Genomic DNA, 24,659 nt, shown 5'->3' with positions numbered 1-24,659 from the left:
AATGTAATATAATATTTTAAAAAATATATTATTTAATATATACTACTTTCATCCTGAATTAATAATATTTTATTTTTTCTAATTATTGTCAACAATATAATATAATTTTATTATTAATTTTCACTATAAAGAATACACAAAATTAAAATGATAAGTTGAAAAAATTAATTTAAAAATACAACACATAATATGATAATTAAAATACAAGATAACAATACAATACATAACATAATAATTTAAATGCAAGATAAAATACAATACATAACATAATAATTAATTCGCGATGAAACAAGAATCATGCTGAAAAGATGTTGAACGTGCATTCGGAGTTTTACAATCACGTTTTGCAATTTTTGCAAGACCGTCACATTTTTGGAGAAAGAAAGTGCTACATGATATAATGAGTACATGCATTATACTGCACAACATGATAATTGAGGATCAACGTGATCTAAATGCACCAATTCAAGATGTAGTAGAGGCTCCAACTCCAACGACATAAATGGTGGTAGATGAAAATCTTTGATTTAAACAACTTCTAGCTAGACATAAAAAAATTAAGGACAAAAATGCTCATTTTGAACTCCGTGATACATTAATAGAGAATTTATGAGAGTAACGTAATAATTTTGAAAATTGAGTGTTTATGTAATTGTATTTCACTTTTATTTGAATTTGTCCATTAATTTGTATATTATATAATATTTTCTTGCAATTTATGTTATTTAAAATTTAGAAAAAAATAAAATTTTATATTAAATAAAAAAATAAAATTTTATATCACATGAAAATTATATAAAGTAATTATTGGGAAAAAGAATAAAGGATTTATACTATGAAATAAGAAAATAAGAATGAAATAGAAATAATAATATAATATTGAGAAGAGAGAGAAAAATTCCTTTTTAGAGAGTAAAATAGAGAATTAGATTGGCGTTGGTTGTCTGAAAAAATAAAAAAACTCTATATTTAGAAAGTAAATTAGAGTGTAGGGTTGGAGATGCCTTAGGAATAAAAGTTGTCATCGTTTGAATCAATTAAAAAAAAAAGTAAGATAAATAAATTAAAACTGACAATTACCAATCTCATCAACCCCTTGTGGGACCTTGTGTTCTCTCAATATTTAGCTTGCAGACTCATTTATAACAAAGCTATCCCATTGGAGCACCTATCTCTTTCCAAATTACTCAAAGGCTGCTTCCCTGGTTTGAAGTTTCAAGAAATTATTACTCCATATATCACCATGTTTTTCTCAATTTCAGATTGTACAGAGAAATGGGCTCCTCCAATTTCCCACATGGAACTTAATTTTGTATCTGTAATTTCCTCTTTGACAAACTCTGTTCTTTTTTTCACCATCATCTCTTCTGCCCTTTAAAGGGTCTGGTTTTCTTGACTTGATTGACTTGAAATTAGTTACCCCATATGGTTTCTTGAGTAAAGTTACAAACTTTATTCATTTTCTGAGTTTCTTGAAGTGGTGGAATGAAGATGAGGATTCTTGGGGGAGTGTTGCCACTGTTTGTTTTCATTTGGGTGTTGCAGAATAAACATGGGAACTGTGAAAGACCTGATGTTGTGAATGTTGGTGCAGTTTTTGCTTTTGATTCAGTCATGGGTAGGGCAGCCAAGAAAGCTATGGAGTTAGCAGTTTCTGATATCAATGGGGATCCTAGCATTCTGAATGGGACTAGTCTTAATTTGATTATGGAGGATTCTGATTGCAGTGTCTTTAAGGGGTCCATTGGAGGTAAATGTCTTAACTCTTCCTACTTTGATTATTTTAAAGTTGTCATGATGTGAGTGGAAAATTCTTGTTGTAATCATTTCAGAATTTACTTTCTTACTTATTAAATTCGAGATGAGGGTGTATCTGAAATAACTTTCTATCTTTTTAAGGTAGGGGTAAGGTGTGTATACACTCTGACCTCTCCAGGCCTCACTTGTGGGATTACGTTGGATGTTGTTATACTTATTAAGCTCGAATTAGTGGGCGATGAGTTGGAGTTTTTCGCTACACAAGCTAAGGTTGTAGGAGTAGTATTTTTCTTATTGAGGGTAGTGTTTATACCTGCTTGAGCTCACCTCGACTAATTCCACTAGAAGCTTGTAGTAATACTTAGGTCACCAAAATCTCTTGACTTGCCTATGGTGGACATCTTTGAGACATTCCACTAGTGATACTTCATTAGCTATTTTCATAATGGATTACTACTAGTTTAAAACCACTAATTCTCAATCGTCATTGTTGTTGTTTTTGGTTATTTTGAGTTGTTTATTTCTCTAATTTGTTTCTGAAGGAGGTGAAAACCAACTTTATGCACTTTCCAGTTTCCATACCCCAGAGACCAGTCATTATTATGATTTCCAAAGTCGCAAAAGAAGCAATTATGTTAACTAACTTCTAGTTTCTGGGAATTCATTTTTCCTTTTGTCTTTGGATTTTCTTGCCCTTTTTAATCTTTACAAGAAGGAGCACTTATTGTAGGAGTATGATGAATCATTTCTTGGGTCTAGTGGTGATGTTCTGTCTCTTGGATGAAAAGAAACTTGCTAAGCTTCTTCAGTGCAAACATAATGTATCTTCTTTTCTGGTAGATGTAATGCAAAAGTATTACATTTCTTCAATAAAAATATACTCAGAATATTTACTATATAAGCATAAGAAAGCTCAAATTAAAGGACAAGATCAACGAGGGTGTTGGCATCATAAGCATCTGTAATTTTCTTTCCAGTCAGCAACTACAAAAAAGAAAAGGAATGCTTTCTAGGTATAGATATATCATCTGGAGACACAGAGATTACGCCCTTAAGTTGATAGTCATGTTCAAGAATCCCTCCAGCATAGTTAACGATTTGAGTTCTTTTTGTCAGCTTTACAGGTTATTGAGAAGCAAGTGGTGGCAGTAATTGGTCTACAGTCTTCTGCAATAGCTCATATGATTTCTTTCATTTCAAATGGTCTTCATGTTCCTCTTATCTCGTATGCTGCCACTGATCCAACACTGTCTTCCCTCCAGTTCCCATTTTTCCTTCGAACAACACAGAGTGATCAATCCCAAATGGAAGCTGTTGCCGACATTGTCTACTTTTATGAATGGAAAGAAGTCATTGCTATATTTCTGGATGACGACTATGGGAGAAATGGCATAGCTGCTTTAAATGATGCACTTGCTAATAAAATGTCAAAGATCTCATATAAGCTTCCATTACCTATCAATTATGACATCACTGACATTATGTATGTGCTAAATCAATCGAAATCATTAGGACCTCGTGTTTTTGTTGTGCATATCAATCCTGACTCCCAGTTAAGATTCTTCAACGCGGTCCATAAGCTGAAAATGAATGGGAGCAATTATGTGTGGTTTATGACTGATTGGTTTTCTACTACTTTAGATTCTTTCTCCCCGAAAAACAGATCTTTCCTAAGCACTCTTGAAGGCGTAATCAGTCTTCGTCCCTATATTCCACAAACTGCCCGGAAAAGAGCTTTTTTGGCTCGCTGGAGAAAGTTGCAGCAGAATGAGCTGGTTCACTTAGGATTGACTGCATATGGTCTTTATGCTTATGATACTGTGTGGGTAGTAGCACGTTCGATTGATAACCTACTTCAACAGGGAGGGAACATAAGCTTTTCTCTCAGCAATATGTTAAATGGTACAACAAGTGATAAATTACAGCTTGGGAAACTTAAAGAATTTGATGGTGGAGGACTTCTAATGAATATCTTATCACTAACAAACTTCACTGGCTTGACAGGAAAGATTCATTTCAGTCAAGATAGAAATCTTATTGGTAGTGGTTATGAAGTCATTAACATTGCCAAACAGGAGATTCACACAGTTGGCTACTGGTCGAATTTTTCTGGTCTCTCGGTTTTACCTCCAAAATCACTACAAAACAAAGAAACAGCTGCTACCAGGTTAAATCAGAATCTCAAGAGTGTAACTTGGCCTGGTGGGAAAAGCGAAACACCACGTGGTTGGGTTATTGCTAATGATGAAAGACCCTTGAGAATTGGATTTCCAAGAAGAGCTAGTTTTACTGAGTTTGTGACGCTGAACGCCAGCCACAATGTACAAGGTTATTGCATAGATCTGTTTTACGAAGCACGAAAGCTTGTACCTTATGATATTCCTTTCAGATTTGTGCCATTTGGTACTGGTCTTACCAATCCAGATTATGATGCATTTGTGAATATGGTTGCAACTGATGTGAGTATATTTTGTTACTCTCTCTTAACGAGTACCAAATGCCATCTTAAACTTGCCTCTTGTTTCTTACTATTCTTTCCTTCCATATAAAATATACTTTGCACTGCCATTCACTTATATAGCCTAGCTGATGTAAATTACAAGAATAAGTTTTCACACCACCGCCTATCTCTTTTTTAAGCCATGGAAATGCAGCTCATTCTTTTGAAGATTGTTTGTAGGTTTTTGATGCAGCCGTTGGAGACATTGCTATTGTCACAAATAGGACAAGGATGGTTGATTTCACTCAGCCTTATGTGTCTACAGGCCTTGTCATAGTAGCCCCCATTGATACTTCAGAATCAAGTGCTTGGGTTTTCCTTAAACCTTTTACACTGGAAATGTGGGGTGTTACAGCTCTTTCATTTCTTATAATAGCAGTGGTCATTTGGATACTTGAGCATCGCGTCAATGAGGATTTTCGTGGTCCTCCAAAGAGACAGATAACAACAATGTTCCTGTGAGTCCCTATGTTCAGTATTACTACTTGTATGTATTTTATCCTTCTATATTCACTTGTAACAGGTATACTAATAAGACTGCACACACCCTTTTCAACCATCTCTTATTAACTCTTTCCAAACATTATGCAGGTTCAGCTTCTCGACACTATTCAAAACAAACCGTAAGCATTTATTTGGTTTTTCATTTCTAGTTTTGTATGGCTTGATCTTAGTATATGAAAAGAATCAAGCTCAAATTATGCTTTGTCTGTGATTAGCCATCCTTCTAGCAGGCTAGTAACTTTATCTTGTAAATTTCCAGAAGAGAATACCGTAAGCACTCTTGGTCGAATGGTAATGGTGGTTTGGCTATTCTTACTCCTGGTGATCACGTCAAGCTATACAGCAAGTTTGACATCCATCCTTACAGTGCAGCAACTTGCATCACCGATAACAGGAATTGATAGTTTGATTGCAAGTAACTCATTTATTGGATATCAAGTTGGGTCATTTGCCTATAGCTATTTGAAAGACATTCTCAACATAGCTCCATCAAGATTAAAATCTCTACGATCTCCAGAAGAATTTGAAGCTGCTCTGCGGCAAGGCTCAGGAAATGGAGGAGTGATGGCAATTGTTGATGAACTTCCATACATGGAGTTGTTCCTTCAAAACCGTACTGATTTTGGGATCATTGGTCGACCATTTACTAAGAGCGGATGGGGTTTTGTAAGTGGTCTATACATATGCACCTTTATTCAGTTTAAAACTTTCTGCTGATTAACACACCTCCAATAATATCGCATAACTTGAACTGGTGCAAATGAGTGAAGTCACCTCGTATTGATAACTTTGGACTTGGTCATGACTAATTCCACTAGAAGTAGAATGTTCGAGAAAGTCATTCAATTTAGAGACCCCTTGGCTTCAAAATAACTTGGCCTAAATGTCTTAAATTCATAGATGATAAAGCGAATCACTTCTCATTGCATGGTTATGTTCAATTTATACTTTTAACTGAATGTTTCTTTGCCTCGTACGAAATGCAGGCTTTCAAAAAGGATTCTCCTCTGGCTAACGATATGTCAACAGCAATTCTGAAACTGGCGGAGAGTGGGAAACTTCAAGAGATACACGAAAAGTGGTTTTGTCAATTAGGTTGTCCAACAGATAGGAGAAAAGACTCGGTGCCTGACCAGCTCCACTTGAGCAGCTTTTGGGGACTCTATCTTTTATCTGGTGCTGTCACTATCCTTGCTCTGTTAATCTTTTTACTCAAGAGTATTCATCAATATATACGATACAAAAGGAGTCATACGGACCTTTCTTCTCCCTCGAACACCAGATGTTCACATGTGATCTACAGTTTCTTTGACTTCATTGATGAGAAGGAAGAAGCCATCAAAAGAATTTTTGCTCAACAAGATAGTGCTCAAGCTCAAGCAAATGGATCCTAAGCTTTGCTCAAATAGTTTCTTATTGAAGTAGAGTATACATGTTACTGAAATTTAGGGATACTTACTAGTTAGAGATGCTAATATATTACTCACCAACTGTATATGTCTTGTACAAATGGATATACCAAATGCAGGATTTAATGTAAAAAACTCTCAATTCCCCCGGAGTTCCTTACATATTCTCTCTGTTTCAATTTATGTAGCACAGTTTGACGGGATACAAAGAATTTTTTTTTTAACTTGTGGTGTAAAACATGCCATGAGATTTCTGTGGCTATAAAAGTACGTCATTAAGAGTAAAATAGAAAGTTAAAAGTTAAATCAATTTCAAATATAGATAATATCATTCTTTTAGTTAAGGACGAATAAGTATATATAGTACATAAAGTGGAATGGGCTAATGCCATGATCCAAGCTCATGACATGTAATGTCCGTTTTGGCTCAATATGCATCACTGATTTGTCTCTCGAGCTACGTCATCATTGATCCCAAAAGCACGCACGCCATGTGAGATTGTGTTATGTCTTATAAAACTTTTCACTTTCCTCTCCGTTCCAAAGTGGATTCAGCTAAGGTATCATGTGCTTCTTCATCAGAAGCTTGACAGTCCTTCTTTGTGACTCATCCTCGTCGACCTGCCCTTCGTCATGGATGTCACATATACCCCCAAGGGACTCAGCATCCTCGTTGAGATTTGTTCACAATCATTTTGAGGTAGTATCTAGCTTTGATATCATAATTGTCACAATCCAAGCTCATATAGCACGTCTTGTCCATTTTGGCTCGACATGCCTCACTAATTTGTCCCTTGTTTTATGCCATTTGAGGCCAAAAGTGTATGTACATGTGAATTTGTGATGTTTTATAAAGTCCTCTGTCATTTCGATACAGAATTTGCGTATGGTATCATTTGCACCCTTTCTTCAGAAGTTAGTTAGCCCTAGAAGCCTGTTTGTCCTTCTTTGTGTCTATCCTCGTCGGCCCTCCCTCAGTCATGGGCACCACACACACCATTTCCTAAGGACTCATCGTCTCCGTTGAGGTTTGCCTCACCACCATACTAAGAGAGTGTCAAGTTTGATACCATATTTGTCACAATCTAAGTTCATGACACATATTGTTTAATTCTGCCCAATAAGCTTCACAGATTTATTTTGAATTGGATTATGTTATCAACACTACTAAAAGCATAAGTATACAGTGAACTTGTATTATGTTTTAAAAAGTATTTTATTTTTACCATCTTATTCAGATGTGAGATTCACCTAATGCATCACGCGCGTCATAACTAATACATAGTATTCCAATTTTTAAAAAACAACATAGTTAATTATCTTGAATTATCTTGATTAAAGTTTGTTAGACTATTATCACTATAGCATATAAGATCTTTTCACTTGTCACTTGAACATCAAGGTGGTACAGGTATAATAAATAGGCATGTGTAATTGGTCAACTTGTTTACTATGATAATTGCTATTAATGCTTTCACCACTGATCCCAATTCCCCACAAGCTAGTAGGCACATTCTAATTTATTTCACCTACCAATATTTATATCATATGCATTTCCAATAATTCGTCAAGTGGCTAGGTGAACAAAGTATTACTCTATGATAAATTCACTTTTACTTATTCATTATATCAAAAAGAATAAATATTTATTTTTATTTGGTCAATTTAAAATAAAAAACAATAGATAATTTAGTATCATATAAATATCTATTTTACTCTTATTATTAAGTACTATTCATCCCAATGAATGAAATGACTTATAATAATTTGGGAAAATATTATAAAATTATCATTTTATATTTTACTTCTTAATTAAATTGTGTGTCAAGTCAAACATAGACAAGTAAACATGAACGGAGAGAGTAATATCTAGCTTATAAGGTCAAATAGATTCTAGAAGATACTCCCTCCATTTATTTTTATTTGTTCAGTTTATATTGACTTGACACACCCCTGGACCCTTAAGGAGCAATAAATAGAATTACAATTTCTTTTGAATATAATAAATTCAGTGTTTTGAGAAATAATTATAATTAATAATAAAAATAAATTAAGAAGTAAGTGATAGATTATCTTATAATTTTTCTAGAACAAGTAAAATGACATTTATTTTTAGCGTAGTTAACCAGAAAAAGTAGATGGAGGGAGTAATAAATAATTAAATACATTTAGAAAAGAATAAAAGTTGACTAGGACAAATAAGTAATCCAAGTGCTAATATTTCCTTGTCATAATAATGTAGGAGGGAATAAAACTCAACTTGGCTACTAAATATATATATATGATGTTACTTAATTTGTTATCTTGTGTGGCTTTTAGTACCTAGCTTATTATAAGAATGTTATATTCCTTTTTTTTACTTCTATTATTGATAAACAACAAAAGAAAAATATTTTAAAAAAATTGATACACTTTTGGTCAAGGGGCATGGTGTAGTTAGTCTATTATATATTGCAGTTTTTCACCTAAGTTGGGGGAAAATAAAGAGATATTAACACAAAAAATACAACAACAATCTTCATTTATTAGTGTTAATTAAAATCAAGAGACCAAATCCATAAACATTAGTTTTCACAGATTTTTAATCCTATATTGACACTTGAGAAAACATAATGCGTCGAGTTTATATATACTTGGATAACTAGGGAAAAATAGTTCATCGAGATGGAGTCAAAATATAAAATATGTGGGTTAAATTCTAATTTTTTTTATGTTATTAAATTTAAATTAATAATTTATATATATTCAAATATTCAATAAATTGCTTAAAGCCTAATACAAGTTTTGAACCAAAATATTGGATTCAGTTAAACCCGCATACTATACTATAATTTTGCCCTCGACTGTTAGTATCTATTTATAGAGATCTTGGTTATGTTATAAAAAAAATAGCAGAGTTTTTATTTATTCCACATAAATAATAAAATAATTCAAATCAAGATTCGTGATCAAAAAGTCATCCTAATTTATTTTTTTCATAATAGAATGAATTGTGTATTTAAACCAACAAGAATTGTGATAAAGTGATAAGTATTCCTTCGTCTTTAACCAAGAGGCCTCGGGTTCGAATCCCTCGAATACGGAGTCGCTAATAAATGATTTCTCTGGTTTATAATAGAATGAATTGTATTTCTTCAATCGTACGAGTAATAATTCTTCAGAATTGTATAAATGTATGAAATTGGCTGATGATACATGAATTATTTTAATGTAGTACAATCTGACAAAATGAGGGTACATAATTTTAAATGATACGACATAGAGCATTAAATCGACTGCAATCTAATTATGTCTACCAAATACGTACCAACCAATGGTGATAAATGAATATTTCCTCCTATCATTTTTAATTGTTCACTTTAAATTTTACACGATTCTTAAAAAATAATAATTAATATGAATGTTTTACTACCATATTCATATGAGAAATGATTTGGAAATAAGTAATTACCGTTGGGGTAAAATAAGAAAAAAAAATTGTCCCTTTTTTATATGGTAAAATAAATTTATTTTAAAAATAGTGAATAAGTAAAAGTGCACGAATGAGAAATAAAAGAAATAATTTTTAATAAAAATAAAGAAATATTCAAGGAACAAGGATGAGCAATTAATTTTTAATTCAAATTGTGCATCGTCCATATTTTATGTTTTCCCTCTTTTTCCATATTTTCTTCTTCAAAAAGACAAAATTGTAATTTCCAGGAACACTACGACAAGAGGTGGATGCAATTAGCTTTTATTGGCTCATCTGAATTAGAAGTGGCAAACAGACGGATCGTATTGGATATAAATATGAAAATATCTAAAGAGATTTTTTTAAGAATAAATATCTTATAAGTTTCTAGTCAAGTTTCTAAAATAATTTAATGTTGTCATTCAAATAAGTATCTGTCCCATGTTTCATACCTCCTCTTTCTTCTTACGGCTGACTTACCGAACGGACGAACAATTTCTAAGAATGTGTTGGGTTCTGAAGGGTGATTAGGGCGTCATGCGGAAGCTTATAATTTGCAAATCATATGATTGACAAATCAGACGACAAATAAAAACATACTAAAGATATATTATTAATATGGTTTGGTCAAACGACCTACATATTATAAAACTAATATAATATTGAAAAAAACATAAATGTTTAGGAGAAAATCTCCCCATAAACAAAACTCTTTAAATGTCTACATTGTGGATACTATAATTTTTTGCTATGAGAATAGGGATCTTCAATTTATAGATCTCCAAACATTTCCTCTAAGGAAAGAACAAACCAAATATGGAAGAAAATTATATTTTCCTTTTAGAAAAAGTTCAAGCATTTATGGTAATACTTTGACTTTTCTTTAAGGAAAAATAAATAAACTTCAAATAAGGTAAGAAAATCAGGGCAAAACCCTAACAGAATGTTACTGAAAATTTTCTTGTAGATATTCCAGAGAATTAAATATTTGTAGTGAATGATGGAATAATCTAGATTTTGTAGTAACTAGAATCATGTCATTTGTAACCAACTCAAATTAAAAGCAATTCAAGAGTATTCTTCCATAACGAAGTTCTCATATCCAAAATTTTCCTTTTCTTTTCTAGCTTCCTTTTCTTTACCTGAATCTTCTGATCTTAGTTAACGATCTTGAGCTAGCATAAGGTTTTCCGATTATACTTTTTCTTCTGTTATTCTCTACAATAGACGAATAAAAAATAAATAAAAATATTTATTCATTCATATTTAACATACTAGGAAATAAATTCATAACTTAGTATGAGATTGTAATCTTTGTGAAAAAGTTTAATTTTTTTTTTATGGATTATATGTATGAGCTTTTATTTTATTGTTGAGGATTCAATTCTTTTATAATCTTCTTTATTTTCCTCCCTGCCTACCATATCTTATATATATACTAGATAATGTTGTCCGTGCTATGCACGGGCCTAATAATATAAATGGTATGTTTTGGGGCTAATAACCGAGTTTTTGAAGCTATTGTTTGCGTGGATAAAGGAATAAGTTTTTTTATCACAAACCTGTACTTTCTTTGACGCTATTTAAGGCATAATAAGACTAAACACATGCAACATTTTTGAAATATTTTATGTTGTCAATTATCATGATTTATAGTATTTTTACGCAATTTTTAAATATAAAAAAAATAAGACAAATAAATTAAAATGGACCCAATATATGTTATTTTTGTTGTCTCAATTTATGTGACACAAATGAAATTTGGAGAGTCATCCAAATTTTCATATTTTTTTTAAAAATGTTTTAAGTTATTAATTATTGTGATTTATAATATTTTTATGTAACTTTCAAATAACGTACATTACTGGTCACTTTGTCCTAATTTATGTGATATGGATAAAATTACAAAATTAACCCTTTTAAAATGTCTTTCAGATATTTTAAGTTGTTAATTATTATTATTTATAATACTTATTTGGTAATTTTAAAATGATATGTTATTTTTTCTAGTGCCCGTGCCAACACGAGCCCAATAAATATTTTTTTTGTTTTTGTTTTAATTTATGTGATATAAATGGAATTTGAAGATCAGTCGATTTTTTATATGTTTTCTTAAAAATATATTTGAAGTTATTAAATTGTTGTTATTTATAGTATTTTTGCGTTAGTTTTGAATAATATAGGTTACTCATGTTTCAATTCACGTGAATAATCATAAATATTTTCAGTTGTTAATTTATTGTGAATTCTAGAAATTTTGACGTTATTTTCAAATAGTACATGTTACTTATTCTATTCCAATTAGTCAACCAAATTTCTTATATGATTTAAAAATATTTTTAATTGCTAATTATTGTGATTTATAGCATCTTTTATGTAACTTTTAATAATATATAATTTGTTCAAATTCATATGACAATGATAAGATTTCAAGAGTCAACGCAATAAAAATTTAAATTTTTTAAAAAGTTGTACGTCTAATATATTTTGTAGCTAAAATATACTCTCTCCGTCCACTTGTATTTGTCATGTTGCGCTTTTTGAAAGTCCATTTGACTAATTTTCAAAGTTAAATCAGATTGTATTAATTCAATATTTTAAACGAAAAAATTAAATATGCAAAATCTATACAAAAAGTACTATAAATTGTAATTTTTTTGCCTATGAATATGATGAAAAAACACATAGTAAAATATTAGTTAAAATTCTTATAGTTTTGACTCTAAAAAGGAAATCATAACAATTAAAAGTAGCATAGAGAGAGTAATAAATAGGTAATTAAATTTCAAGAAGTTTAAAATAAACGGTTAGAAAAAAGAATTAGATAGACAACATATATTGAAAATTGAAAACATATAAATAATAAATGGGCCCAAATGAGGTCAAACTTTTCGACTAATAAAGTAGTAGGTAATTAATGGTGTTAAATTGTCCAATAATATAATTTAAAGGTACAACCATAAAAGAAGAATGTACAACACTATCTAAGCACATATCATCCAACACTTGTCATGTGCTAAGTAGTAGATATTCCCACTTATTATATATATATATAGTAATACTTAAAAAATGAATTTATTTGCGCTTGACAATATTTTGATCTATAAAAATTAATATTTTTTTTTAGGTGAATTACCTTATTGATTATTTGTCCATGCATCTTGGCAAGCTCTTATTAACTCGTGCCTACGTGAGTTCTAGTGAACGAACAAAATCGTGCCTACGTGCTTCCAAGAATATTTAATTTGTCCATGCATCTTGGCAAGCTCTTATTAAATGTGTGATATTGTTACAATTCACGTTGAAAAAAAAATCAATCTTATATATATAATACTAGATACAGGTGCCCGAGCTAGCACGGGCCCAATGTCTTAGTATTTTTTTTAAATTTATGTGATATATGTAGAATTTAGAAAGTTGAATAAATTTAATATGATTTTTAGATATATATAAGTGGTTAATTACTTTTTGTTTGCACAAATTTATTGTGAAGAGGTCCATTAAGATGTCTATAATTTATTTTTCGTCATCAACTGTTAATTTTTTACTCAAAGTAGTTACAAGATATAAACAAATATTACCGACATTCAAAATAATAAAGCAATAACTAAAGAATATGAATTTAAAACTAAAAGTCATAGTCAAAATGGATTTCATAATTTCAAAAAAATTATACAGTAATTAAATTATAGTAGAAAAAAAAGTAATTTTCTTAAAGAAAAATCCAAAACACGCTGAAGCAGGCACATCGACTAAGACGTGCCTGTTTTAACGTGAAATCTTGAATTTAAAACTAAAAGTCATAGCTAAAAAGGATTCCATAATTTTGATAAAATTATATACTAATTAAATTAAAGTAGAACAAAAGGAATAAATTTTTAATTTTTTTCCAGAAACATGCTGAAGCAGGCACGTCGACGGAGAATTAAAAGTCAAAGCTAAAAAGGATTTTATAATTTTGAAAAAATTATATACTAATTAAATTAAAATAGAACAAAAGAAATAATTTTTTGATTTTTTTTTAAACACGCTGAAGCAGACACGTCGATTTTAAAAGTCTTAGCTAAAAAGGATTCCATAATTTCGGAAAAATTATAAATTAAAGTAGAACAAAAGAAATAATTTTTTAATTTTTTTTTCTAAAAAAAGGCTGAAACTGAAAAAGCACTAACTGTCTCTTATATAATAAGAGAATATCCAAAAAGAAATATAATAGTCTTCGTGTAAACATATTTTAAAATTCTTAATGTCAACTCAAAGTAGTTGCGTGCCAATTTTTTTTAAATAAAAAGCGTTATATCTACCACCAAAAAACAGAGTTTGCTTATATGGCAAATAATGAAATAATTGAGACGGCAAATATTAGTGGAAAGTCTAATCCTTGTTGTGAAAATCGTACTTTGGAGAATAGAAATTGTTGAAAAACTTGTGAAAAAATACTTGATTACAAAAATGATTGAAAGTTACGAAGGTATAGCCCTAAGCCCCTAAGATTTAACAAGTACTTCTAATATAAATTAGAAGCACAAAAACTAACACTTGTTTATTTTAATAGAATCTAGCAAATGTAAGTAATAAGGAGGATAATTTATCTATTTAATCACTCAAAAGAAGAAAAATATGTAAGTATATACCCGAGAAGAAACTTATCTCTTGTTTTCATCATTTTTTTTAGTGAAGAGCACCCGTGAGAAAAGTAAGTAAATAAATATATATATGTGTATGTGCTCGATCACATGATACTATATTAATTAAACCGGAAGAAGTAAGTAAATCTAAAAAAATAAATTTCTAAAAGGAAAATTTTCCAAACCAATTATGAACATTTATTCGAGAGTTTCTAAATATATAAATTATTTTTGAAAACTTTAAAAATTGAATGTCGATTATGCATTGTCGAAAAAAATGAAAATTGAGTTTCAAAACTAAAATTATATCATATAAATTGAAACAGAAGAATGAACAAGAATCATTTTCCTTGTGCTTTAATCATGGGAGACCATTTATAGTGGCCAACCAATTAACTTCACTTATTTTCGAGCATCAAGTTCCTTCCGGACAAACCCAATTAAGCTTGTACGGCGTTTTAAACTCATATATAGTCTCTTGGTACATTTGGTTATATATTTTTAAATATTTTTTTAAAAATAAATAAATTTGGATAAAGTTTGAATTACACTTTTGATATGTATTTGATCATAGTTTTTAAGAATATATTTCATTTTTTTATTATTAAAAAGTATGAAACATAATTTATATTCATAAGCTTTTAAAGACTATTTAAAGCCCTCATATGACATAAAATTATCATTTTTATAATGAACTAGCAATAGATAATACATTATCCAAAAAAATCATAATATAACCTTTTAATAAAAACTACTAATAACACAATTATCAACTATTACAATTCATCAAATTATAATTAGCTACAAAAATCCATGGATGTAAAATATAAATAAGAACAACAACAACAGTAATTAGCTATTCTTTAATGTAATCTTTTACATTCTACGAACAATATTTCCACGGTGATCATACATTTTCAGATGAAGAGTGTGTGTTTAATGAGGGGAACACGTTAGATAGAATTAGTTGGAGTAATAAATAAATGGACACTTTTTATAAAATATAAAAATTTGGGAAAGTTTTAAAAAATTTAAAGAACACAACAATTATATTTTGGCCAATAATCACTTTGATTTACATATTTTTTTTCCCAATCCACCCATCCCCTGAAACTAGACAAATTCTATGACTAAAATAAATTTTGCAAAAAAAACCCCTCCAAAAATGCTTGCAATAATTATGACATATAATCAGATTTGTTCTAAAAGATAATCACATAATGTCATATATTAAATTTCATATACAAGCTACTAAATATTATTATAAATATTTTTTTCTCTTTATTTGAAATTTTTAAAGATGAAGCTGTATTTTGTTATATTTTTGCAAATAACTTAATGATCTGAACACATTTTTCTAAAAAAATATGAAACATGATTTAAACGAAATTATTTTTAAAAAATAAAATAAAATTAGGGGTTAAATTTTAAAAGAAAAATGTAGCGATAGTGAAAATAAGATTTAATGTTTTAAAATTGTACTTGAAATTTAATAGTTAAACATTAATTTTTAAATAAAATAAAAAAATCCAAAAAAAGTAAATAAATTTTATAGCCAAACCAAGTGGGAAGGCTTATTTATTAAATATGAACGAGTTAATAGGCAGTTGACTTTTATTTCTAAATCAGAAAAAGACTACACTAACTTATGCTTAACTGATACGACAATGATAGACAAATACATTTGAGTGGACATTAATGCAAACATAATTATTCTTAATAATAGTATAAGATATTTTTAGGATATGGTCCATATAGGTCACCACACCCCCTCATTTCAAAAGTTCTATTCTTTCTCCACTTTACATTACGATTATTTTTACTTTTTTTAAAAAAAATCCTCATTTTTTACTCGTTGATACTTATCATTTTATCACAATCCATTCTTATTGCTATATTAATAGAGGATAACAGCACATCTACACCTTTTTTTTGGTCACATTGAAGTCCCTATTAAATTCAGATCGCGCACTGCAATGTCCATCTGGGGTGATGCTCCCAACATGATTTTCTCCAAACCTAGAATTCGAACTCAAAATCTCTAATTAAGGGTGTAATATTTCGATCACTGCACCACAATCCAGGTCGATAATTGCATAGCTAGATTCCTTAAAGATTTTCCATATATAGCCTTTTCTAAGCTAGCAAGGTTAATTAATCTTAATAACATGTTTAAGGCATAAAGAATCCACGTGTTTCACAAAAATCAGGCTAGTATGTCCCACCTGATGTCTGATACAGGTTGCTCTTATCCTACTCATCTGATGACGTGGCAACATCTTATACCATCTCGAGGCGGAGCTGGGTTCATGGATTTGGACAAAATTAATTAAATATATATGTATATTAATTTGTGAACTCCTAACATAATTGATTGACGATTTTAAAGGAAATTTAGAACCTCAAACTTTTAATCCTGCCTCCGCCACTGATACCATCTATTTGGATGCATACTCAACTCAATTCATACACAAAGTAATCAGAAGAATCAGTCGCTGTAAAGTTAAAATGAAAATTTATACAACTAGGAAAAGTATCATTCTTTCCTCACCTTTCAAGACTGTTCTCATTAGGATCTCTTTTTCTAATAATATATGCTTTTCCCCTTTCATATCATACATGCACACCAATAAACTATTCCATATGTCTCAATTTACGTGATATAATTTTAATTTACATGACATAATTTGAAGTGAAACGTTATACAAATTGAGACAGAAAAAATAAATCAGAATTTAATTGTTGTTAATCTATTGTCAAATATTTGATAATTTATTACTAAATAAAATTAGCAACAAATATTTTTGTTTAGCTACAGAATTTGTCCTGTTGTTACTTACTGTGATTGTTCCTTTGTCCACACACAAACAAAGAGTCATGTGTGTTATTTAAATTGAGTGGTCACACTCCTTATTTTTTTGAGTTTGTACTGTGAAGGGTAAGTAATGCAGTCAAATTTAATTTTTGTGTATTTTCATATTGTTTATATGTATGCTAACACTAAACAATTGAGTTATGATTTTGAATTCCACAAATACTTATTCAAGATTATGTAAATTTAAGTTTGTTAAATCCCACCAGCCAGTAACAACCAAGATTCTCTATCATCTCTGTACCACTCTTAATTGAATTCCAAGAAAAAATGGGCATATTTTATCCAACTTGTTCTTCTTTAATTACACAATTAGTTTATTAATACATGTGGCAAACATGCATCCATATACAAAAGATTCTATTTTTAGTGGGATTGTACAAGATACTGAAAAAATCTTGTCCTATTTTTTGCAAGTTGGGTATTTTGAGGTACAAAATTCATTGTTTCTTCTCTGTAGTTTTTCAGTAAGGAAGCTTCCTATTTTGACTCTTTCTTGGGTCATCCCTGATTTCTTCTTGTTTGGTGTTTTAAATGTTTATGAATTGTCATCATGGGTCTTCTGTAAAATTTGATGTGGGGCACACATTCCATTTTCTTGAAAAAACTAAAAAGATGTTATTTTTAGAACCCCTTATTGAAAATCTTGGATTTTTTCACCTTCAAATGTTGAGCTCTGACTTTTATATTTTGTGTTTTGGTGATTAGCAGAAGTTTCTGGAAGAAATATTGGTGATATTAAATTGATGCTTTGAAGACTTAGAGGCGGAGCTAGAGTTCTAGCTACGGGTTTGTGGTAAGAAAGAAATTTGTTGAATGTCTGTAAATGATTTATTTATATTGAATTCAGAACTCGTAAACTCAAAATTTTGGATCCGTCTTTGTGTGAAGTAGGCAGTTTGTGTGATGGAGGCTTATTTACAAAGGAAGAGAGTGTTTCTGTTGTTGGTTTCATGGATATGGCCTTTGGCTGTTCTTGGAGGGACTGGGAATAACACAACAAATGCAACTGCTCCTTTATCTTCCTTTTCTAGGCCTAAGGTGGTGAATGTTGGAGCTTTGTTTACTTCTAATTCTGTTATTGGAAGGTCAGCTGAGCCAGCTCTTGTAGCTGCTATTAATGATGTTAACTCAGATTCTAGCATTCTCAGAGGAACCAAATTGAACCTCATATTTCAGGACACAAATTGCAGTGGATTTGTTGGCACTGTTGATGGTAAACACTTTTCTCCTCTACTATGATTTTTTTATAAGAAAATTATTAAGTGTAAGTACCATACTTCATTCTCAGTAGTTTGGGCATTGTTAGAGTGGGTTAGAGTTGGTTGGAGAATGGACTAATGGTCTGCTTTTATGAAACTTATGATCTGCTTATATGGACTAGGGCAATCCTTGGTCCAGGTGTCATATCTTTACGTCATCTTATACCCTATGCTCGCTGTCTATAATTTGGTGTCCTATACATTCAATTAAGTTGTACTGGAATGGAATGAATCTGAATGCAGTGGAATGGATACAAAAAAGCTATATAGTCTACCGAAATTAAATTGTGATTGAGACGTAGTTGATTGATTTGATATGCATTCATTAAGTTTAGATGAAGACATGCTCATTTGATCAGAATTTCTGTATGCAACAATAGCAACATATCTAGTGTAATCCCACAAGTGAGGTTTGAATTTCTGTATGCTGTAGCTTAATTTGAAAACTCAATGGGACGTGGTAGAATGGAGGCTGGGCAAGTATTTTGGAAGTCTGAATAAAGAAAATACGAAAGCAATGCACTTTAGAGTTTAGACTGGTAACGGAAGAAATAAAGAAACAAATTTTAGTTCATGGCCTGTTTTTGAATTCACAAATAGTTCAATGTCTTGTACCACTAGTGTTTCACAGACAAGAGACCTTGTTTAAAAGCTCAACTAAGGCGAACCTTCCTGTCACATTTAAATTAGTACTACTATTTACTAGTACCAATGCCTATTTCCTTCTTTTTTTTTTTGCTCTTCCTTGTATTTTACAGGCATCCTTGCCTTGTAGCTTTGCAGCTAATGGAGAAAGAAGTAATTGCTGCAATTGGTCCACAATCCTCGGGAATAGCACATGTGATTTCCCATGTTATGAATGAACTTCAGGTCCCTCTTCTGTCTTTTGCCACGGACCCTACTCTATCCTCTCTGCAGTACTCGTATTTTCTTAGAACTGTTCCAAATGATCACTTCCAAATGTATGCTATAGCTGATGTGGTTAATTATTTTGGATGGAAAGAGGTCATAGCCATATTTGTTGATGATGATAATGGTAGAAATGGGATATCTGTGTTGGGTGATGCCCTTGCAAAGAAGCGTGCTAAGCTCACTTACAAAGCAGCCTTTTCTCCTGGAGCAAGTAGTAGTGAGATTGCTGATTTGTTAGTCAGTGTGAACCTTATGGAGGCACGAGTATTTGTTGTTCATGTAAATCCTGATACTGGGCTATCAATCTTTTCAAAGGCAAAGAATTTGGGAATGATGGTTGGTGGCTATGTTTGGATCACTACTGATTGGCTTCCATCGTTTTTGGATTCTTCTGATTCAGTTAATCCAGAAACTATGGATCTTATTCAGGGTGTTGTAGCACTTCGACATCACACCGCAGATTCTGATCAGAAAAAGAAGTTTGCATCGCGATGGAAAAACTTTAAGAATGTGGAAACTTCAAGTTTTAATTCTTATGCACTCTATGCTTACGATACCATTTGGCTACTTGCCCGAGCTCTCGACCTTTACTTCAAGGATGGTGGAAAGGTTACCTTCTCTGATGACCCCAGGCTACGTGATACAAATGGGAGTTCTTTGCATTTGTCATCCATGCAAGTTTTTGACCAAGGACAGAAATTATTCCAGACACTCATTGGCATGAACTTCACAGGTCTAAGTGGCCAGATTCAGTTTGATTCTGAGAAAAATTTGGGTCATCCAGCATATGATGTTCTTAACATTGGTGGAACAGGATCACGCACCGTAGGTTATTGGTCAAACTATTCTGGTCTATCAGTTGTAACTCCAGAGATTTTATACTCAAAACCTCCAAACACTTCAATCAGTACCCAACATCTATACAATGTCATATGGCCGGGAGAAACTGTAACTCAACCTCGAGGATGGGTGTTCCCACATAATGGAAAGCCTCTGCAAATTGCTGTGCCTTACCGTGTTACTTTTAAAGAGTTTGTGCATAAAGATAAAGGACCTTCTGGGGTAAAAGGATATTGCATTGATGTTTTTGAGGCTGCCATAGATTTGTTGCCTTACGCCGTTCCTCATGTCTATATTCTGTATGGAGATGGCAAGAGAAACCCCTCTTTCAAAAATTTGGTGAATGACGTCGTAACAAATGTGAGTTCTTGATTGTGTTATCCATTTTTTTTCATTGACTAATTATGATGGAATAATTTGATCAGACCGACTTAATATCTCTTTAATTTACATTTGTTTACTAGTTACCACAATAGGAATATTAATTAATTTTGAATGTGATGCTGAAACATTTTTCATGGTTACTTATATAAGGATACATTTTGCATCTTAGAAATATGATGCAGCTGTTGGAGATGTCACGATTACTACAAACCGCACAAGGATTGTGGACTTCACACAACCTTACATGGAATCTGGACTCGTCGTAGTTGCTCCTATCAAAGAGCTGAAATCCAGTCCATGGGCTTTCCTTCAGCCATTTACCCTCCAAATGTGGTGCGTAACTGGGGTCTTCTTTCTCTTCGTTGGAACTGTCGTTTGGATTCTTGAGCATCGACATAATCCTGAATTCCGTGGTTCGCCAAGGCACCAACTTGTTACAGTTTTTTGGTTAGTAACTCAATCTAATAACCTCTTGTTGTAGAATCAAATGCATGCTTTATGTGAAACTTTGCATCACTGAATGTTCTGGAAGGAAGTGCCTTGACGTGGAACAAGTGCTGGCTGCATTGTCAATTCATCTATTTGGAATTACAAGTCTAAACAACGGCTTTGGAGATAAATAGAGAATTTATTATTAAGAACATTTGCATTCAATCATAACATAGTTGACACTGGTGCTAAGATTCGGTTTTCTCTTTCAGGTTTAGTTTCTCAACAATGTTTTTCGCACACAGTACGTACATCCTCTTCGATTTGTTTTTTTTAAGATCTTCCATATTGTGACAGACAGCTTGTCCTAGCATAGCTGACACTGTTCCTTGTGTGAACTAATAGGAGAAAACACAATGAGCACCTTGGGACGCTTAGTGCTGATCTTTTGGCTCTTTGTCGTTCTAATCATCAATTCGAGCTATACAGCTAGCTTGACATCTATCCTGACAGTGAGGCAGCTGTCATCAGGAATTCAAGGAATTGACAGTTTAATTTCTAGTTCTGATCCAATTGGAGTTCAGGATGGCTCATTTGCCTATAACTACCTCATTGAAGAGCTAGGTGTTTTAGAATCACGGATCCGTATATTGAAAACAGAAGATGAATATACCAGTGCCCTGGAGAAAGGTCCGCAAGGTGGTGGCGTTGCTGGCATTGTGGACGAGCTTCCTTATGTTGAGCTCTTCTTATCCAACAGCAAATGCGTATTCAGGACAGTAGGACAAGAGTTCACGAAAGGCGGATGGGGCTTTGTAAGTTAATCTTTTCCTTTGCATTACTGAACAGACATCAAGTTGCCTATCGGAAACAGCCTCTCTGCCTTCCAAGGTAGGGGTAAGGTCTGCGTACACTCTACCCTCCCCATACCCCACTTGTGGGATTACACTAGGTTTGTTGTTATCGTTGTTGTTGTATATGCACACACAATCCAATCTATTCGAGCTGATCTTCACTATCCATGATCAGGCATTTCAAAGGGACTCTCCTCTGGCTGTTGATCTATCAACTGCAATCCTTCAACTGTCAGAAAACGGCGAACTCCAAAGGATCCATGACAAATGGCTCTCTAAAAACGGATGCTCTTCACAAAGCAACCAAGCTGATGATACTCAACTTTCACTCAAAAGCTTCTGGGGCCTATTTCTCATATGTGCTGTTGCTTGTTTTCTTGCTCTTGTTGCATTTTTCTGCAGGGTATACTGTCAATTCCGGAGGTATGACCCCGAGCCAGAAGACCAAGAGATCAGTGAACCTGAATCTGTACGTCCTAGTAGGCGTACACTACGGTCTGTGAGCTTTAGGGACTTAATAACCTTTGTTGACAGAAGAGAAAGTGAAATTAAGGATATACTCAAGAGGAAGAGTATTGACAGCAAGAAACATCAAGGTCAGAGCTCAGATGCGCAACCAAGCTCGCCTGTTTGAATCAACGATTCATTCGTTGGCTTGCTTGTTTCTTGCTCAGTGCAATGTGCCTATGGTTAATATGTAAATGATGCATACGTAATTCCTCGTCGAATAACCTTCATTTCAATTTTTCACACACACAAGGCTAGGTATGTTAGAAGGGGAAAAAAATGTCTTTGTATACTAGTAGGAGAGAAAAGAAAATGGTAACATTTGTACTAATTGTCATATAATGATAGTAATTGTTAAGATTTAGATCAGTTTGCTTGCTTTTCCAGTAAGTTTGTCTGATGTTCAGCTACTACTATTAGATAGCATAGGGAAGAACAACCCAATTTGTTCAATTTTTTGATTAAGTTATAACATAATGTTGGTGAAGTACATATGTTTGAACCATTAGCTCAAGTTAATCATATAAGACCTTCCCAACAAAAGCGACTCGAGGACTTGAACCTAAGACCTTTGGTAATACTGACTTTGATGACTAGAACCCGCATTCATAAGGTCAGAGATGGTGGGTGAGACTCAAACCTAAGACATTTGCTAATACTGAATTTGATGACTAGGCTAGATTTTTTTTTGGGAGAAATGTCAAAAATCCACTTTTCAAGCCTTAATCAATACTCCCTCTGTCCCAAAATTTTAAGCGTCGTCTTAATAAATAAAAAATTGTCCTAAAATAAGTGTCACCTTAGAAATTCAAGACAAAATTAGTACATTTTTTCAATTATAACCCTGACGTACTCCATCTTTATAATAATGTTCAATTTTCAAGAGACATAGTCTAGTAAACTATACATGGCCTTTATTGATTTCTTGATGAATGTGATTTTTACTAAAACAACACTTATTTTGTAATGAACAAAATACAATACTTATTTAATTATTATTTCATAACTATTTAACATTTAACCTCATCTTAATATGTCAATAAAATTAAGATAAAAATACCTCTAGCTAGCTAAAACATAAAAGAACAAAAAAGAAGTTCTCATAGAGTTTTAAACTGTCAATATTTTATTCACTTATCTAATTATTTAATTTGCTTATACTGTCCTCCTACTAGCTTATATTATTTCTCAATTTGATAATTAAACACTATATATTAAAAAGTAGAGCTCCCCACGAAACATAAACATGTGTGCACGCACATGGTACATCAGTAGAAGCATAATAATAAAATTCCTCATTAGTGAATTATGGGCATAAAGAATAAAGAGAAATGACAAGCACTAAACTAAATATGTAAACAAAAAAAGGGAGATGAATATATATAAAGATGTTTTAACGAATCAATGCCACTCACATGCAATTTTTTAAATTAATTTTTTTTTCTTATCTAAACCTGTTAGATTATGTAATGTCAAATTGCCAGACAATTTCAAACCCAACCAATATATGTTTATAATAGATTAATTAATATAAAATTAGTTCAATGTCTCTTCGTTAGGTTTCGTAAGGGGACACATGGAGAATCAAATTATATTACATGTAGACATGTATTTAATAAGAATTTTTAAAAACTTATGTTTAACTACATTCTGAATATTTTTTCAAAAATTATATAGATCTTATACGGAATCATATTTTATCACCCTCTCAACCTAAGGAGTAGGTGAAATATGCGTACACATGAGAAAGATCTTCTTAATTAGCGAGTCCGAGGTCGAACTTGGAGGGAGGTCTCTAGGTTATCTATCTTATTTTTATATAATTATGTTATTTATATAGATTAAATGATTATTATGAATCGATATCTTATAAATAAAAAATTAAAAGGGTTATAAATTTTAGGGATCTTCCTTCAAGTTTAAGTGTATATAATTATCATCGTTAATTTATAAAAGAAAATAAATAATTCATTGTTAAACTATATCAATGATACTTCATTCGTTCATTTTTATTTGTCACATTTCACTTTTCAAGAGTCAAATTATACAGATTTTGACCGACATATTAAGATATATTCTTTCATCATATTAGTATGAGAAGAATTGCAACTTATAGTATTTTTCGTATAGTTTTCAAACATCTAAATTTTAAATATTAAATTAATTCATTTCACTTTAACTCTAAAAATTAGTCAAATTAATTTTCATAATACGAAACATGAGAAATAAAAATATATACCCCATAATTCATAGAAAAATGCAGATAACTTTTTTTTTGCAGTGACCAAGTAGATCCACAAACGATGGGGAAAAAGAAAAAAAATACGTAGATCTACAAGCATTTCC

General features: G+C 31.7%; 2 protein-coding genes across 9 annotated transcripts; both read left to right on the top strand.

Moving 5' to 3' along the window:
• The first annotated feature begins 1,170 nt into the window (after window positions 1–1,170).
• LOC102584934 (glutamate receptor 3.7-like) lies at window positions 1,171–6,333 on the top strand. The gene is made up of 6 exons (XM_006367225.2): window positions 1,171–1,750; window positions 2,875–4,217; window positions 4,439–4,716; window positions 4,850–4,881; window positions 5,022–5,428; window positions 5,749–6,333. Exons 1-6 carry the CDS (start codon window positions 1,486–1,488, stop codon window positions 6,154–6,156), a joined length of 2,733 nt encoding a protein of 910 aa, XP_006367287.1. The 5' UTR covers window positions 1,171–1,485; the 3' UTR covers window positions 6,157–6,333.
• A 10,837-nt stretch (window positions 6,334–17,170) lies between these two features.
• Window positions 17,171–22,682, top strand: LOC102584394 (glutamate receptor 3.4-like). 8 transcript variants are annotated; one of them, XM_015305347.1, is made up of 8 exons: window positions 17,171–17,191; window positions 17,837–17,921; window positions 18,017–18,341; window positions 19,163–20,499; window positions 20,693–20,970; window positions 21,225–21,256; window positions 21,358–21,767; window positions 21,982–22,682. In XM_015305347.1, exons 3-8 carry the CDS (start codon window positions 18,032–18,034, stop codon window positions 22,438–22,440), a joined length of 2,826 nt encoding a protein of 941 aa, XP_015160833.1. In that variant the 5' UTR covers window positions 17,171–17,191; window positions 17,837–17,921; window positions 18,017–18,031; the 3' UTR covers window positions 22,441–22,682. The 8 variants fall into 8 exon arrangements, with proteins under 8 accessions (XP_015160833.1, XP_015160829.1, XP_006367285.1 ...); XM_015305343.1 differs by lacking the exon at window positions 17,171–17,191 and adding an exon at window positions 17,276–17,556; XM_006367223.2 differs by lacking the exon at window positions 17,171–17,191 and adding an exon at window positions 17,276–17,556 and having other exon boundaries at window positions 17,834–17,921.
• Window positions 22,683–24,659: the final 1,977 nt, after the last annotated feature.

This window comes from Solanum tuberosum, unplaced genomic scaffold, assembly GCF_000226075.1.
Source record: "Solanum tuberosum cultivar DM 1-3 516 R44 unplaced genomic scaffold, SolTub_3.0 scf00733, whole genome shotgun sequence".
NCBI lineage: Eukaryota > Viridiplantae > Streptophyta > Magnoliopsida > Solanales > Solanaceae > Solanum > Solanum tuberosum.
Note: the sequence above shows the minus strand (reverse complement) of the source record. Positions and strands in the feature narration are given on the sequence as shown.